This window comes from Pseudopodoces humilis, chromosome 1 (assembly GCF_049639895.1).
Source record: "Pseudopodoces humilis isolate 2021_Gansu_Grassland_sample_001 chromosome 1, ASM4963989v1, whole genome shotgun sequence".
Classification (NCBI taxonomy): Eukaryota; Metazoa; Chordata; class Aves; order Passeriformes; family Paridae; genus Pseudopodoces; species Pseudopodoces humilis.
The window spans coordinates 79,725,534-79,743,789 of record NC_142200.1 but is presented as its reverse complement, the minus strand read 5'-3'; the positions used below and the strand labels follow the sequence as shown (position 1 = coordinate 79,743,789).

Below are 18,256 nucleotides of genomic sequence, written 5' to 3'. Positions count from 1 at the left end.
AGCAATTCTGTAAAAATCAAAAAGAAGAGAAAGAAAAATTGAAGATAAAACAAAGTGATAATCTGGATTTGAGTAAGTAGATGAACCAACAGAGCTCAGAGCCAGCATATTACAGAAGTGTCTTAATATTGCTGCCATTATATATCATCTATTTATTATTCATCTATTTATGCTAGCAATCTCAGTCAGTCTCTCAGTTTTAAATCCTGTGAAAAAATATTTTTAATTCTGAAAGTATTTACAAAATAACTGGATTTTGTAGAAGATAGGGTACTTAAAGAATATCTCTCCAAAATAGACCTGAGACCATGCATGAGCCTCTTCCCTGATTCATTTTTGACTGGAAGAAAAATCTTGAGAACATTATTTTCACTAGCAGAAACATGAGTGGGTTCCTAGTATAGGAGAGAGAAGCCAGGATGAAGTCCTAAGAACAGCTTAATCTATCCTCGTGTCCCACTAGCTTTAGGCTGTCATCATCCAGCCAAAGCTGGCTGTCTTCACCGAAAATGTGTGGAAAGGATCAGAATGCATAATATTTTCTTTTTCTTTGGAGCACGGTGACCATGTGATATTCAAAGATTTTACCAAGATGGGTCATATGGATATGCATCAGGAACCATGCTCATGTTTTACTTGATTTTCTGCCCAATGTTTATTTAAATGCAGAGGCTTCACTGAATGTAGCGTGATGGCACCTGAGATGAGTTTAGGTTTTTAGGTACAGCAGAACTCTATGCAGAGCAAGAACATGTAGTATATTAATTGCAATTCAAGTAATGTTTTATGAATTGTTAAACAGAAAAAGAAAAAAAAAGGGAGAAAAAGAGGGTACAATAGATTGTTGGGAGACTGCACCCAATTCTATTTTTCATTCATTACACAAAATATCAGAATTCAAACAAAATAGGTTAGAATGGCAGAGGATACTTTGATTAAAAAAAATCACTTCCCTTTGAAGCGGTATTTGACAATTTTTTCATTATTTTTTAAGGAAAGTTTTACTATTTTTCATGTACATTATATAAATAGATGAATATGCACATCAAAGGCACTGATGAATTAAATTAAAACAGTGGAAGGAATTATCATATCAGAAAAATGAAAAAGAGTGCTTTTCACAACAACTAAGGTTTATGATCACATCATCCAGTGACATAAATTGCCACTTAAGAATACAGCTCAAGCCTTCCAGAAGGAGCAAAAATTCTCCAAGCTTTTGCTTATTAGACCCATATAGTTTTAGTTTATGACTTATAAGCTGTTTTTTTCATATTGATTTAATTCAGATAATTCTAGCCATTAAGTTCAAACACCTGCCATAGGACCTAAATTCTGTTAATGTAACAATGGCTCATTGTACAAGACAAAATTAAGGTAAATAAATCTTAAAATCTCAGTGTGATGACTGGCAGAAAAGTATGTTATGTATTTTAATTGCATAACACAAACAAAGATTCCAAAGCTTAGAAATGAAGTTCTAATTGCAATTAATCTTATGCAGTTTTGCCAACCAGAAAACACAGGATTTCTCATATATTTGAAGAAGTTCAATCCAGGCATGCTGGCTGTCAATTTCCTTAATCCTATTTAATCTCGTCTAGAATACTTGATGAAATATCCATGGATGTCTGAAATTTCACTTACCTTTCTCATAAATTCTGTGATTACCTAACAACAGATATGACAGAGACCCATTAGATAGATAGATAGATAGATAGATAGATAGACATGTTGTTTTTCAGACCTCCCGTACATCTAATTTACCAATATAATTTCAGCAATTATTTTCCCTCATTGGAAAAACTCCCAAAAATACTAGAAGGACAGTGTGCACCAAGGGTAGCTACAGAAAAAATGAGAGATTAATTTTGGTTTTCTATTTGTTAACAGTTGGGGTCCTAAAGAGAGGCACCTGAATTCATATCTGGACATTTACACATAATTTACTTAGCATTTCAGAAGATAATTGACTGCCTTTAACACAGAAGAGTGCTTAAAAATAGCAATTAATATAGAAATATGAACTTGAATGTTTTGGCCAAGGATGCTAAGTTCCAGAGAACCTGTATTGCTCATGTCTAGCAGTCCCTGTATAATATAAGCAGAAACATGTTCATTTAGTACTACTCCAACCTATTTTAGAGATCACCTAAAACAGCTTTTTTATTATAGCCATTATTTCTTCTTGACACATCACACCACTGATTCTACATCTTGTACCATAACAAAAGAATCAGACTGAGAAGATAAATATATCTAGTTAATTAATTTATTTTTTTTAACCAGGACCAGTTGTTAGTCACATTGCTTTCTAAGTCTCAGATGAATTAGAAAGCATCAGAATGATCAAAGATTGTTCTCTGCCACCAAGGAACATTACTCATTCTCAGCATCAACAGATATTAGAGGCTTCACTCATTATGTTTTTCAGATAGCCTTAGGAGAGTCAGAGGAAAGAAAATCCTACAGAGTTTCTCCTACTCTTTTATCTCCAAACAACAATGGTATGACTAGAGAGAAACCTTATCACAAAAAGGTTAATAAAAATCTGAGTTCATTGGGCTGAAACACATCTGTCACCCTAAGAATCTCATTCCATTAGCTAGTACACAGGCTAAAGAAAAGTAGGAAGCAGCCTTCCTCTCGTGCAATTTAGAAACCCCTAATCCCAATGCCCCAGGGACTGTTGTGGGGAAGGATTTGGTACAAGTTCTCTTATGGCCTTGTCACAGGAATTAACTGGGTCTTTTTAGCTGGATTAGAGGATGAGTATTCTCCATGGAAACCAGGAAGGAGACTGATTTAACTGAAAATTTGTTGGTAAAAATTTAGCTCCATAGTTTATTGCATAGCTTACTGTTGGCAACAATTTAGCTAATTTCAACACCCATCAAGAAAACAACCTCAGTCACTATTTTTCCCCTCTGATGATATATTCTTTCTTGCCATTCACAGGCTTTCAGATATCAGAATGCATAAAGTTTGTTTCCTCCTTCAGATACCTGGCTGATTTTTCTTTTCATTACTCTCCTTACTTTCCCTCACTTTTTAAAACAGAGCAGAGAGACATCACTTTTTCTCAAGTGCGCATTGCTAATTATCAGTCATGACATTTTATACACTGTAACTGCTTCACTAGGTAGACACCTTTTGGCCTATTTTAGTGAGAGACCCATGGTAACAGTCTGTTTTTTTAAGTAAGAATGGAACTGACAGTTTTCCAACTTTTGATAAACATTCAGTCCTGCTTAAAAGTGCCAACACATTTGTGGAACAGATCCAAGGTCTGCAAACCAAACTGCTTTGCATTTCTGAAGTTTCATTAAGTGGCAGGCATCTATTCAAGCTTGCAGACGTGTGATGGAGGCTGTTTTCTATAGCTAGCACCTTACAGGTGTATAGCCTAGAACTGTGTCTGTACAAGTGTGATCTTGTGACTCAAGCTGCATAATGACAAGATGGACATCCACTGAGAGCTGGATTGATTTTGAAACACTCCTCTGGGCCATATCATCACATCTTTTCCATAATCTTCGTCCCACAAATATTTACCCTTGCTCTTAGTAATACATTCAGGGTTAGTTAGTGATTGACCCTACCAGATCACACAGGGAGGAAAAGGGCAAGAGGAAGAAGGAGAAACAAAGCTGTTCTTCCACCATTTCCCCATAACATTTGCTGTTATAACTGTTCTCATGATTGCCAAAAATAGTTTCTCTCACAGGATTTTTTCCCTCATAGTTTATTGCAGACAAAGTGGTGAGATCTTTCCAGATTCCTAGAGAAACATTTGCAGCGCCAAACAAGTTCAAAACTTGCAAGAAAGCCAGTGCTTCGAGATCCAGACTTTTTTATCTCTTCTAAAAAATATTAGGCAAAAACGTTAACATTTCCCAGACATTCCTTTCTCAAATGCTTAGTGATATTTTTAAAGTCTATTTTTCTGTTGTACAATCACCGGGTTTAACTGGTATTACAAGCATGATATAACAAAAATGAAAACCCAAATGATTCAAGTGGATTAAAGGCCTGTTCCTCTCTTCTGTTACACACAGAAACAACAAAATTCAGAAGTTATTACTGTATCTCTACCTTAACAATATCTTTCTCCAGTGGTCTTTGTGACTGGAAGTATAATTTTTATGCTGTATGATAATCGAGTTGTATTAAAACTTCAGAAAGGTAATACACAGCACTGGCCATCTTTAAATTTTGGTGAAAGTGACATTATTTTTCACCATTTATAGTGAATTTTAAAAGAAGGAATTTTGAAAAAGAAAAATGTTTAAAAATAAAATAACAACCACCAATATATTACTGTTTTGAAAAGAACTAGTAGAAGAATTCTTTGCAAACGTTCTATTTGTCTCTTTGAAATGTTTAACCTGAAAATGTATGTGCCCACCCGTGGACCTCATCTTGTCCATGTTTCTCCAAGGAAACTTTTGAAGCATGTGGCTGTAGTTTTAGAGTGTACCCTGGAGCCAAGGTGCAACAGCCATTTCTTTGCCTGACATGCCAAGCCAGCACACACTGAAAAGCCCATCTTAAAAGTGTCCAGATGGTGTTGACCTCTGTGCTGATAAAGCTTAGCATTTGCTTTAATGGTTCCTATATTTCTTTTAAAGGCAGTCCCAAGGCTGACCTTACAACCAAAGCCTTCTACTTGTTCATCTCTCTGTGCATATAAATGCAACCTCAGGAACACTAACAGCATGCTCTGAAGTACACAGGGACCCTTCCTATTTCAGAATTCCCCTTCCTAGCTTCTACTTGCTTGCTATCTTTAAAACAACTTGAATAGCAGCCTTTGCCTAAGGATGTTTGAGATACGTATAAGGAATCTGCTCCAGGGCAGTCTGCTCACCCCCAACCACTTTTTCAGACATGAGTACAAATAACTATAAAATAGCCTGAACATAAACTACAATCATAGTTTTGACTGGTGCAAGTCATAGCCCTAAAATCTGATGCTGTCATCCAGGACAAAAAAAATCCAAACAACATGAAACAGGATTATAATTGAACTGTTTTCATGCTTGAAAAAAAACTATTTCAGTGGGAAATAGGGCCAAACCCTTTAGCAGAATCTCTGTCTTCATCATGAAAGAAATAAATAGAATCATGAAATCATACAATGTTTTCGATTGAAAAGGACCTTAAAGACCATCTAGTTCCAAACCCCTTGGCCATGGCCAGGAATAGGATCCACTAGACTGGTTGGGTTTCTCAGGGCTCCATCCATCCTGGCTAGGAATATTTCCAGAGATGGATCATTTACAGTGTCTCTGTGGGTAACTTGCCTCACTGACCTTTGAGTGAAGAAATCCTTTCTAACATCTAATCTAAATCTTTCCTCTTTTAGTTAAAAACTATTCCCCCTTGTCATATTCCCCATCTGCCTGTGTAAGAAGTCAATCTCCCTCTCTTCTATAAGCCCTTTTAAAGTACTGGAGGATAACAATAAGATCTCTCTAGAGCCTCTCTTCTCCATGCTGAACAACTCCAACTCTCTCAGCCTATCTTTATAGGACAGGTGCTCCATACCCCTAACCATCTTTGTTCCCCTACTCTGGACTCAGTCCAATAGGCCCACATCTCTATTATGCAGATCTGAATGCAGTACTCCAGGTGGGATCTCACAAAGGAAGAGCAGAGAGGCAGAATCACTTCCTTTGACCTGTTGGCCACTCCACTTTTGTTGTAGCCCAGGATATGGTTGGCATTCTGGGCTCTAAGTGCACATTGTAGGCTCATGTCCTGCTTTTCATCCACCAGAACCCTCAAGTTCTTCTCTGCAAGGCTGCTCTCAATGACATCCTCTTCAACTTTGTGCTCTTGTCTAGGATTGCCCCAGCCCAGGTGCAGCACCTTGGACTTGTTGAACTTTGTGAGATTCTCCTCAGTCTACTTCTCAAGATTTTCCAGATTTCACTGGACAGGATCCCTTCCCTTTGTTGTCAACTACACACTCAGACTCGTGTCATCTGCAAACTTGCTGAGAGTGCACTTGATCTCGCTGCCTACATCATTTATAAAGATATTAAAGAACATCTGTCCCAAGACACCAGTCATTGTCAGAGCACTGGCAAACAGCATGGCTGAAGAGCATTAGTCCCAAGATCATTAAGAAATGTTTCCATTGGGAATAATTCTTCTTGCTACTCATTTAACATTGTCAAACTGCTACAAGCACCTTGTCCTGATTAAGCAAGAGAAAACTTCATGTCAGTGTTTATGTTTAAATTTTCATAACCCTCAAAGGAAAATGACCCTTAAAAACCTCAGTTAACTTATTAAGATCCGCTCTAGAGTATGACACTGTTTTTTAAAATACACACAAGTGCTTAGGCACATGCATTTGCAGCCCTCAAAATAATGACAATACTGCTGTATTTTCTAAATTCTACTCATTCACGTGGGAAAGTATGAAAGAAAGAAAATAATTAGAATGGTTTTATCTTCTCTAAGCTTAATATGCTTGAAATGTATTTGAGTAAAAGTAATTTTCTTGAAATAACTCTTCCATCATAATCTTACAGTATCAGAGATATTGCTCTGAAGTCCTGATGAAGAGTGACCATAACTCAATGTCCATAAGTGCATCAAAATGGGTGGTTATATTTCCAAAATGAAATCATAAAATGTACGCAAAGGAGTGCTAACTTTTTTCATATAAATAAGATATTTAAAAATAGCCAGATCGCTTTCATTTCTGTGGTGATTATTACTGATATCATTGTATTTTATTTACAGCTGTATAACTGAAAAAAAAAATATCCTTAATTAGATAAAATTTCTAATTTCTTTTCACCTGCTCATCATTTGGAACAATTCACCTGCAATCATGGTTTTTCATTGCTCTTTTAATCTCCCATTTTTTCTAGCAGGCAAACAGCTGGTTCTCAATTTATGTTGCCAGTAGTTAGATCAGGTAATAAGGCTGGGTTTCTTTCTTCTTCAGCCTTACCCTCAACAATAATTATTTGTTGCAATTAGGTTCCTCTGTGCCTGGTACAATTGTACTTCTCCGTGTGATTTGCACATGAAGTGAATCAAATCTTACAAACACCCACTGATTACATCTCAAAAAAGACCTGAGATACTCAACTACAATTTCTGATAGTTATTACAGCAGGATATTTTTTCCTTGAGTTTTTCAATAAGTAATTGTAAACTGCACAAATGTTGTCACATTAATTCTCTCTTCTCCCAGGTACTTTTTTATTTCTTCCATCTTTTCAAACTCGTGCTACTATGATAGGCAAATTTTCTCTTTTAAATTTGGTATTTTACCCCACTCAAAATATTTTGGGTTTTTTAGCAATATTTTTAAGCTGTGGAAAACTAAAATTAAACCAAATCCCGGTCTTGCTTTCTGTACTAACACACCCAGAGGCAGATAACAGGAAAGACAAAAGAATTGAACACTGGAAAGTTATTGACATAAACTGTGATTTAGAAACACACTAATACTACCCAGGATACTTCACCATAAACAAGGATTTGACTAATCTTATGAAACAGCTAAAAATTAAAAAAAAAATTAAAAATTGTAAGATCAATGATCATTAAATGCTTAAAAAGTTTAGAGATTTTTATATGTAGTTAATATTCTAATTACACTTAGAAAAACTGCATAATCCTGCTCTGAGGATAGTCATATTGCTTTGTGCAAGGCTGATGTTCACAAATTACCTTTCAAGTTCCTAAACATACCTCAAAAATAAAAAGAAATTATAAAAATATTTTGTGCTTGTTTTAGAAGGAGGTGCTGGGAAGTGAATGAGCTAAACTCAGACCCTTCAACTGAATCCGTGTTGTGTTTTAAGTTTTGGCGATTTTTTTGTTTTGGGTTGTTTGGGGGGTTTAAAATGGATAAATTCCATTTTTTAAAAAAATTAATATTTTTTTTTTAAATTTTAAATTCCATTTTTAAAAAAAAATTCAATATTATTAACTGTAATCAAATTATCCCAAAGATAACTAGAAAAAATGGGTCAAATGTTCACAGTGCAGTACTGTAGCAGCAGCAGCCTCTTTCTGAACAATACAACAAAAAGCACTTTAGTATATTTTGCAGCCCTATAATTTTGTTTGCCTAATACAGTGATCCATTCTGTGAGAATACCTTCCAAATACCTTCCAAAATTTAACTGTGTCCTCAAGTCCCACTCAAGCCAATGTTCAGACTCAGTATATAAGAAAAAGGAATTCCTTATTTGATTGGCACAAAGCTTACAGATTATATTAGTGCTACTTGTCAATTACTGTATTTCTGGAAGAAATGTTTGGAAATAAGAGAAAAACAAAGTCTTTTATAACAAGTAGCTTTGATATCTGTGGAATTTCAAGACACCCTGAGCACTGGAAACACCTGAAAACTCAAAACATTCATTGGCTCCCTCTTGGCTTTGAAAGAAAAATGTCTGACTGCTGAACACATTCTGGCTTTAAGTTTAGGTGCCATAGAAATTCATCTGTACTGACTTATACCATCCTCCACCTGATATAACATCATCCTGAGTTATAGCAAGTTGAGATGTATTCCTACTCTTACGCCACCAGTTTTGTCACCTTGTGATTGAGTGCAAACCTGTCCTTGTAAGCCAAGGTGGACTGTGGTTTGCTCTCTAGTGTGACATCCACCAGGAAGGGCAAAGGACAGAACAGCCATTCACAGAGCTTTCTGGAGTTACTATGACTCATGCAGTGTGGCATGGTGTTAAATATTGCATGTCAATTCATAAATCACAGATGTTCCCAGGTAACCTTTCCTTCCTCAGTTCTGCAGCAGTTTTGTAACTGCTCTCTGTCAGTCTAGCGGCAGATAGATACAAAATGAGTCAATTTGTTAGCATTTACGTGTGTCTCCATAAACAAGAGTACACACATTTGCATGTTTTGATGCAACAGGAAAGCTTGTGGAATCCAGAGGTACTGCTGAAGCCTCTCCTTTTTTCAGTTCACTCTCCTCTGATGCTATTCTGGCACTATTATCACTCCTTCCCAGCTGGGCTTGAGTGGCCTTGTTAGGGCAGCTATTAAGCTCCACAGCCAGAGGTTTCAATTTAGGAGAGAGCAGAGCTTCTCTTTTTATTACCCCAGGAGAATCGAGAATCCTGCCAGTGCAGTACTCCGATTTATCGCCAGGAGCAGATGAGGTGGACTGAGAATTAGACCCACTTAACAACTGGTTTACACAGTACTCTCCGTCATTGCTACATGGAGCCACAGGAGGTTTATGGCTTATTCAGAAGGGCAAATGTTTCTGCATCACTGCAAGATACTGAGTACAAATCAAAGCACATGACTGTTCTACAGTGAGGACTGGACCCTTTTTCATCCTTTGTTATGTGTTTAAACCATAAACCAAGTTGTTTACTGTAACCTCTACTGTGTGTATGTGGGAAACATTTGGCTTAGGACATCAGTTTTTGTCTTCAGAGAGATTCACTGGGTTTTTACTGGACATGAAAAGCAGAGAATTGAAACATAAGATTTCTAAAAGCATGAAATACTCTTTTCTTTATAGCTCATACAGACTGTGAGTGCAATTGACAAAGATCAGCCTCCTCGAGGACACAAATTTTTCTTTGAGTTGGTGCCAGAATTTGCTGTTCATCCAAACTTCTCTGTTGTAGACAACAAAGGTAACTGCTGACCCTAACACCCCCCTCCCCAATATCACATAAAAATTCAGAAACATTTATTGATTCTGTGTTTCCATCCTAGATAACACTGCAGGAATTATGACTAGAAGAAACGGATACAGCCGTAGTAAGACGAGTACCTACCTTCTGCCAATCATAATATTTGACAACGACTACCCGATCCAGAGCAGCACGGGCACGCTGACCATCCGGGTGTGTGCCTGTGACAGCCGGGGGAACATGCAGTCCTGCAGCGCCGAGGCCTTGCTCCTCCCTGCCGGCCTCAGCACGGGGGCACTGGTGGCCATTCTCCTCTGCATCATTATCCTGCTAGGTAAGTACCTCTGATGAGATGTTTACTTTGCCTAGCAAAGATCAAGTCACTTTGAGAGCCCTGATAATCTTAAAACCATTATTTACATGATCCTGCAGAAAAATATCATCATTACTCCTTAGACAACTTTGTGAGAAGAGCGAGACTATGCTACTTAGATTAAATGCAATTGAAAATACAGGGTCAGTTTTAGTTACCACGCTCATTTGAATAATGTTCATGCCATAGTCAGATCTTAATTTAGATCAAGAACTTCAAAATCATGTTTCTGAAGCTGAGTGCTAAGTTTTACAATGATTAAATGTTATGAATTATATTAACTATTTAATGATGAAAGATTTGGTTTTTTTCTGTTCAGAAAACACTTCAAAAGCATAGGATAGAATATTCAATTTCTTGCAAGTGATAGTGAGAACAGCTGATTAAATAAGTGTGAGCACTGAAGTCAGATGAGTGTTTGGAAGATAGAAACATTAGAAAGATGTGGTGACATACGAAAGAAGTAGAATAAATGCTAGCTCATTATCTGGTGTTTAGAACAAAAAAATTTCAACTTGCATGTTTTACAAGACAAGTGCCATCACTGCTACCTTCCAATAAAACTCTGCACAAAACCTCTTTCCTCTCCCACCTGTCCTAGCAAACACAGTTTGCCAAGGGGTCAGTGAGAAGTTACAGGTATCAGTTTATATAATTATAAGGGGATTTTTTTTTTTTTGCAGCTTTTACTCTGGATTCAGGATAACTCTGTGATCCTCCTAATCTTTCCTGTGGGTATTGGAAGAAACCAGTATCTACGAAGTATATCTGTACTGGATTTAAGGGGGAGAGAATACTTGAGCTCTGACAAACTGATAGATAAACTGATTAGGTTCAGGCAGTTGTTGCTGGCCTGGTTTGAGCATCAACACCCCTGGGTTCCCCAGGATATTGCCCAGGCATAGTCTGAGAGGCAGAACTGGAAGGGCACCACTTTCAGGAGAAAATTATGGTTCAGACACTGCCAGACCTAGCTCTTCACCTTACATAGTTCTTAATACCATGCCAACAAGCTCTGCATCTTTAAAGCCACCCTGCACACCCCAACACAGAGCATGAAATAATGGAGCATGAAGCATATGTCCTTACTTGTTCACAATGAAAGCATTGCTCTGATTGGCTGCAGTGCTTCAGTACAGATTGAACAAGTCTGTACTAAACTTTGAGCTTATCAAAACTCAAAATGTGCCTTAGGGCCACAGCAATAGCACATGAGACTCAGAGGAGGATCAGGGACCATTGCTGTGCAGAACAAGTATGACCACTGTAGGACCCAAGGTAGGCCCTGCTCTGCTTAGCACTACTGACATACATGAAGTCAAAGAAACAGGTTGCTGTGAAGACTCTAAACAGAATTTTTAGTCTACAGCTAGTGTGATACTCGGCATCTTTTTTAATTTTTCAACAAGGTATAGTGTGTTATAATCGTAGACTGGTGTCAACATGCCCAGTCAACATAGGTGAGACATATAAAGTACCAGGCTGTGAAAGGCACTTCATAATAAACTTTCAGTGATATGCCCTTTTCTCCTACGTGGAGTTCTTAAACTTACTAAAGTGTGTAGTTTCTCATCTATCATTATGAAAAGAAGGGCCTCTGTACAGGTACAAGGAAGAAAACCCAAATAAAACATAATGGAATACCCATTATATGCACAAGATAATATCATGGCATGTGGAAGATCTCTGTTCCCCTCTCCCTACCTGCAGCATGTCCCATCTTATCTTTTATTCACCAGTACTCAGGTGATTCAGAGTAAAATCTTAGCTCCTAAGACTCAAAAAAACTATTCAGCACTGTTGTAATTTATGGTTCAGTAACCACTGTTATGTCTCATTGACAGATGGCTTCTCTTATTTACTGCAGCTACTGGAGAGAGAGTCAGGTTTTTAAATGCACTTAAGCATTGAATTGCTACTGAAATTAATAGCATTTAGACACCAGAATGTATTTACAAATCCTAACTTCATTCTTTTATCTCTCCTTATAGAGCTTCATTTTTGTATCAGTCCTTACCTCTTCAGAAGAGTTTTTCAACTAGCACTTCATAAACTAAAGGGGGTCATGTTTTTCTTAAAAGCAGCATTTAGTAACAAAGACTGGATTTCAATTCTTGCAGTCATTGAAGGAAAAGTAGTTTTGTCAATAATATTGATAGCTTAAGGTCCTCAGATTCTTCTTTTCAGAGGGACCTGTAGATCCCATATTCAGAAGTGAATAATACACTTGTGAATACCTAAATCACTAGCTTTCAATAGTGTGAATAACTTTTGCCAAGGAGATTCAACTACATTTGATCAAAGGACCCTTTGCAACTGCCAGAAAGGTGGTACTTACAAAATTAAAACCAAAGTCAAACCTTAGTGGGATAATATTTTATGATATTGTTTCCTTTTCAACTTCAGCTTAGTTGCAAATTTCTTTAAAATATAAAATATTTTGATCCATTCTCCCATAGGTTTAAAACAAGAGTAAGTTTTTGACTGCTATCAAATCATGAATACTTTCCCTTATTAAGGGATCAAGCTGGATATAGATTTTAATCACTATATCCTACTAAAAATCCCATTCCAGCCTTAAAACATTTCCAGGTCAAAAGACGAGGTAAAATTTTGGCTCATTTATTTACTTTTTAACTATCCATTTCTTAATTAATTTTTTATTTCCTTTTAGTATTAGTTGTTTTGTTTACGGCTCTCAAGAGACAGAGGAAGAAGGAACCATTGATCATCTCAAAGGATGATGTTCGGGACAATATTGTGACCTACAATGATGAAGGAGGTGGGGAGGAAGACACCCAGGCCTTTGACATTGGTACACTGAGAAATCCAGAAGCAAGGGAGGAAAGTAAGATGAGAAGAGATGTTATCCCAGAAACAATATTTCAGATAAGGCGGACTGCACCTCTTTGGGAAAACATTGATGTCCAAGATTTTATTCATAGAAGGTTAAAGGAAAATGACTTAGACCCAGCTGCCCCTCCTTATGATTCATTAGCAACATATGCCTATGAAGGAAATGATTCCATAGCAAATTCACTCAGCTCCCTGGAATCACTTACCACAGAAGGCAACCAAGACTATGATTACCTCAGTGACTGGGGACCTCGGTTTAAAAAACTAGCAGATATGTATGGTGGAGAGGACAGTGATCGAGACTGAGAAAGTAATCTGTGACCTGGTCCGTGTTAGTGGAATTCATGTCTATGTTCCTAGATAAATAAAGTGGCCTACTCTCTTACTTGGGAATAAAAACTTTACAAAAAATAGGTGTTGTCTTAGTAAGGGTTTGCTTAATCAATAAGTCAACGTGAATGAACATGAATGATTGAGATTTAAAAACAAACTCACCCTCTCTGCCTAGAAACCTCCACTGAAATGGTTTTATAGGGAATGAAAAGAAAATAAAAGGCTTTTTGTGCCTTTAATAATGACATGGAAACTCCATATTTTTAAATTGCTTTGCTTTATCTTTCCTACTATGTTGGATAGTGTGCATCTGCATTGTAACTTAATCTCAAAAATATACTTTAAAAAGATTAATATTACTGCCATATTTATTGAGTTAAAGAATGTCTGTGTGTTGATTCATCCTGATATTTTTATATATGTATATTTATATTTTTGTATTTTTATTAAATAAATTAGAGTTTATAAAAACACTACCTACTCACGTACTTTGTTAATCATAAAGAACTGCCCAATCTTTCTGAACAAAGGAAACTTCGTATTGTGCAATACTTCATTTTTGAATGCATCTTCCTATATCAGATTAGTGGTTGCAATGTACTGCATAAGAATGATATGGAGATAGTGCTCTACAATGGAAATTCACTGTAAAAAACAGAAGAAACTATTTTGAAAAGGTGATTATAAATAAATGCACTCAGGTTTGCAATGTGTATTGCTATATGGCATACTAATACAGTTTCACAATGAAACTCAGTCACACATACCTTCTTAAGTGAACAGATGACCACTGAGAGGACTTAACAGATAGTTGCCTGGGGATCTAAGGAACTATTAAAGTTAATTGTGGTAAATGTGAAAACAATTTGTAATATACCTTCAAAGAAATTGAGTAATTAAGCTAACATCAATAAAGAAAGGAAGGTTATTACATACTAATCTTGTTTTGGAGCTTTGAGACAATTAGAAAAATCAGGCATATTACTAATAGTTTCTTTTAAATTAAAGGGAGCCAAGAAATAAAAACAAGGTCTAAATAGTATTTTATTAAAGATGTTACTGTTCTAGTCCTTCAAAGAAGTGTGTACATTTGCATATTTCCTAAAGCCTTAATGACATTTATCAAGTATATATTTTTGTTTAAAATATATTTGCTGGATATGCCTTTATGCAATGCACAATTTTTTAACACAGAATGAAAGGAATATAAGTAGATCACACGATCTTACAGAGTTGAAGGATTTATCCTCATTTGTTTAAAAAAAGAAAAATATAAAATCTCAAATTTATGGAATAGAAGATACGTTTTTACACTTTAGGAAGTACATTATCCATAGCACTTCCATTTTTAATACTGAATTTAAAGAAAACCAACACTTACAGATGTCCAAAATATTTCAAGGTTTTCTCTATATTAATTAACCATTTTTCAGATGTTTCCATAAAGAGGCACTCATCTCTTACCATAAAAATAGTAATGAGGCTGCAGCCTCAGAGACCCTTCAGTCAGACGTAAGAACACATTCTTGCCAACTAATTATCTTCATACTATGTTGACTTTCGGATTATTTATCAAAAATATTTCTTTATTGTTTTTTATTTAGTCCTTCTACCATACTCTTCTGCTGGCCCCAAGGATGTATCTCAAGTTTCCTCGCACTGAACTCCTTTTTTTGGGGGAAGGAATGTCTGTGTGATTTGGTTCCAAGCAAGCACGTGAATAGCTTGTTGTGAGATGCACATCAGGTCTGTGACACTACGCTGCAAACAAAACAACTTTAGGGTCAAAAAAATGTTAAAATAACCTGCAATATGTGGCAGGTATTTGCATGGATGTGATGCAGTTGCAGGGCGTGAGTGTATAACTTGATGGCATAAGAATGCATATTTCAGTTTTGTGTCTTTTGGAGGTAAAAACAAAAGACTTATGAAGTGTATGTTCTCAACCTGTTGCTGGCAAAGCGAAAGTACACAGGAATCCATTAATCTTCAAATTCAATTTCCATAACTTTAAGGCATTGCCTCAAGACGGGATTGAAGAAAAAGTAAAGGGACAATAAAAACCCATGTGCCTGAAGAGAAATGACTGGGGGAGAGGGGAAGAGTGAAACCCAATGAAAACTGAAATAGAAAGAAAATATAGGATAAACTTCTCTGACTTATAGAAGTTGTACAGAAGAGATTATTTTTTTTTTCTTCAGTGACAGAAAACAGAAAGAAGTATAATAGAAGTCACCTCACAGAATGCTCTGGTAGAAAGACGTGCTCAGTATCATCATGTCACAGTACCTCTGTGGTAATTTGGGAAGAGCATAAAGTCCAGAAAACTGACAAAAAAAAGGTACTTCCCTTCTCTCACCCTAGATTTTCTCATCCTGAGTCATAGACACTAAAGAGAAAGAGCCTTTGTTTTCAGCAAGAGAATGAGATTTTTCCATGCTTTCATGTTAGTTCACTAATAGTCAAGAACCCTGTAATTCTTAAAGCAATATGTGTTTAAAAAATTACCTACATGGATTTACAAATCACAGAAATTTGTATAGTTGACACAGTAAAACAAGTAATTTCACAAATTTACGGGGAATTTCAAGCATTCTTACAATGAATAACAGTAGTTGAAAAAGTTGATTCCCAAAGACAGAGAGGAGGAAAACAAAATTATGAGAGGCCTATTAGAGTTTGATGGGTATTGATGGTTTTACAGGTCCACATTTGGAAAACCTGGATGCAGCATGAATATTCCTACCCTAGTGTGGTGGAAGGAGCAACTGGCACAGAAAATGCTTTTCAGTTGTCCCATACAAAATGATACTGATTAAATTGTTAGCTTCCTTTGACATTTTAAGGTGACTGACACTGACGTATACAATTTACAGAATGACCAAGAAAAATAAACCACTAGGGACCAGGATTCAGCTGGATTGGCAAAAAAAATAGGTACAATAATGGGCAGAAGCACTGACTGACAGTGGGATATGCCATACTGTTTAAGCATCAAACTGCAAAGAGAGAGACGAGAGGTCAGATTTCCTTCCAGTGTTGCTTCTGCAGGTTTTCCTCCCTCTGTAAGAGAACTGAGGCACTAAAGCACTGGGTATTTCATATTTATCTTCATATCTTCATATCTTCATATCTTCATATCTTCATATCTTCAACCTCTGTGAAGTCAACTGGGCTTGTTGACCGAAGTTCTGTATCCATGGGACTGACTAATACATCAGACATCTCTCACTGGGGAGTTCAAAGCCTTGGGACCATAGAAGAGTCTCAAGAGAAAGGAGAAGAGTAATTTTTATGGTGTTTATCTCACCAAGGATCTCTTCTCTGCCACTCAGAACCACTCAGTTGTGGTTCACTGCAAAGGAGAAGAAGCATTTGGGAAAACTTAAAATTTACAAGCCTAACTCAATCTCTAGCAGAAAACCTACTTGTGATTGCTAAGGACCAAGATAAATTTAGTAACTCCCAAGGAAATACTGTTAGATTTAGTGATCATTCTGAACAGACTTAAATCGATTTTGAATGGGCTCTCTCCAGGGTTAAGAACAAATAAGCTGAGAAAAAGGAGTAAAAATGAACACAGAAAAATGTCAAGTGAATGTTCCAAGGGGGAAAAAAAGAAGACAAACATAAAACCATTCCAGCTTGATGGAGGTCTTGTTTTGTAATATCCATGTATTTTCTACTTATTTTCACTTAAGCTGACTTTTGTGTTATTCTCATAGACTTAAAAACACACTTTGATAAGTAGTCTTAGTACAAAATGATGCTGGAGATGATCTCTTGCATAAGGTTACATTTTTCAGTGAAATGCCAAAACAGGCTCCTCATTACGTCAGGTTAAGCAGCCTAAGTGAAACTACCATCATACATGAAAATGCCTAAAATTTTTAGTCCTTTCATTAAATAACTGCTTTTAGAACAGAATAGTCACACACAGAACAATAAAATGTTATGTGAAACATCTTAAGCATTGATGACAGGAGACATTAACACCTTTGGTTCTACCAAAGGCATTTCAACTGATAGTGGTCTAATTTATAGTGAGGGTAATATTTTAAAATTACATTTACATTTTACATTTTACATTTCATTTCTCACTTGTGCCAAGCATTTCTCACTTGTGCTGAGCAGGCAGACAGTGCATATAAGTGTCTAGGTCATTGCATATTGGAGTATTGTTACATATTATGTTTTACAATTGATTTTGTAGACAAACAAGAAGTTTCAGAAACAAAACTAAAAAAACAGAATCAGGGTATCACATTCATGGGAAGATGAATGGGGAAGTGAGGAATTCTAGAAGAATTTTTCAGGAACAGGCATGGATATTATTTTATAGGCATCTGATTTATTTTGTTCTATATGCCTGCATGAGTGTATATGTGTGCATATATTAAAAAAAAAAATAAATCCCCACTTTGTTATCTAAAAGGTTTGCCAATAACAACCTTTAGGTACCACACCTCATTAAACAGAGATGCTCACCTAAAAGGAAAATATCTATGGCAGAACACAAGATGCATTCAACTAAGTGCAAACCAGAGAATATAAAATACTCTGATTTCACAGATTGTTTTATTCTGTCTTAGCATCCTTTTGTTAGAAAGTATATATTTTACACTTTGGTTCAGTTTCAGTTCATGAATCATAATTCAAATGAGGAGAGATCTGGCCTGAACTCTACTTAAAAATCACTTCCAAATTTGGGATTTTTCATCTTCATTAAAATCTCACAGGAGCTAAATGCAGAAAAGAATGTTGTGAATATCAACGTTCTTGTGTTCCAAAGAAATCATGTTGACGATATTTCTACAGGGGAAGTGAGTGTCTCTGCTTGGAATCAGCCCACTGGCTGTCACAGGGCACCCTGCAACACAGGAAATCCAGGAACATGTACTTCTTTCGTTTTACTTCCCACCCCACTTCATCTCCATTCAATGCAAAGCACCTTTCTCCCACTCCAGCAAAATTCATTAGAACACTTTTTAGAAAAATTTCAGATCACCAGTAAGAGCTGAAAAAGTGACAGTGTCTT

The 18,256-nt window shown here is 36.4% G+C and overlaps 1 protein-coding gene across 1 annotated transcript in view; it reads left to right on the top strand.

Annotated features, from left to right (window-relative positions):
* CDH9 (cadherin 9) overlaps positions 1 to 13,456 on the top strand; it is a 70,254-nt gene extending 56,798 nt beyond the window's left edge. Inside the window, exons 9-11 of the mRNA XM_005526477.3 lie at positions 9,539 to 9,656; positions 9,739 to 9,990; positions 12,704 to 13,456. Coding sequence (XP_005526534.2) covers positions 9,539 to 9,656; positions 9,739 to 9,990; positions 12,704 to 13,191 — 858 coding nt within the window. The 3' untranslated portion in view covers positions 13,192 to 13,456. The remainder of the gene's footprint in view (positions 1 to 9,538; positions 9,657 to 9,738; positions 9,991 to 12,703) is intronic.
* The last annotated feature ends 4,800 nt before the right edge of the window (positions 13,457 to 18,256 follow it).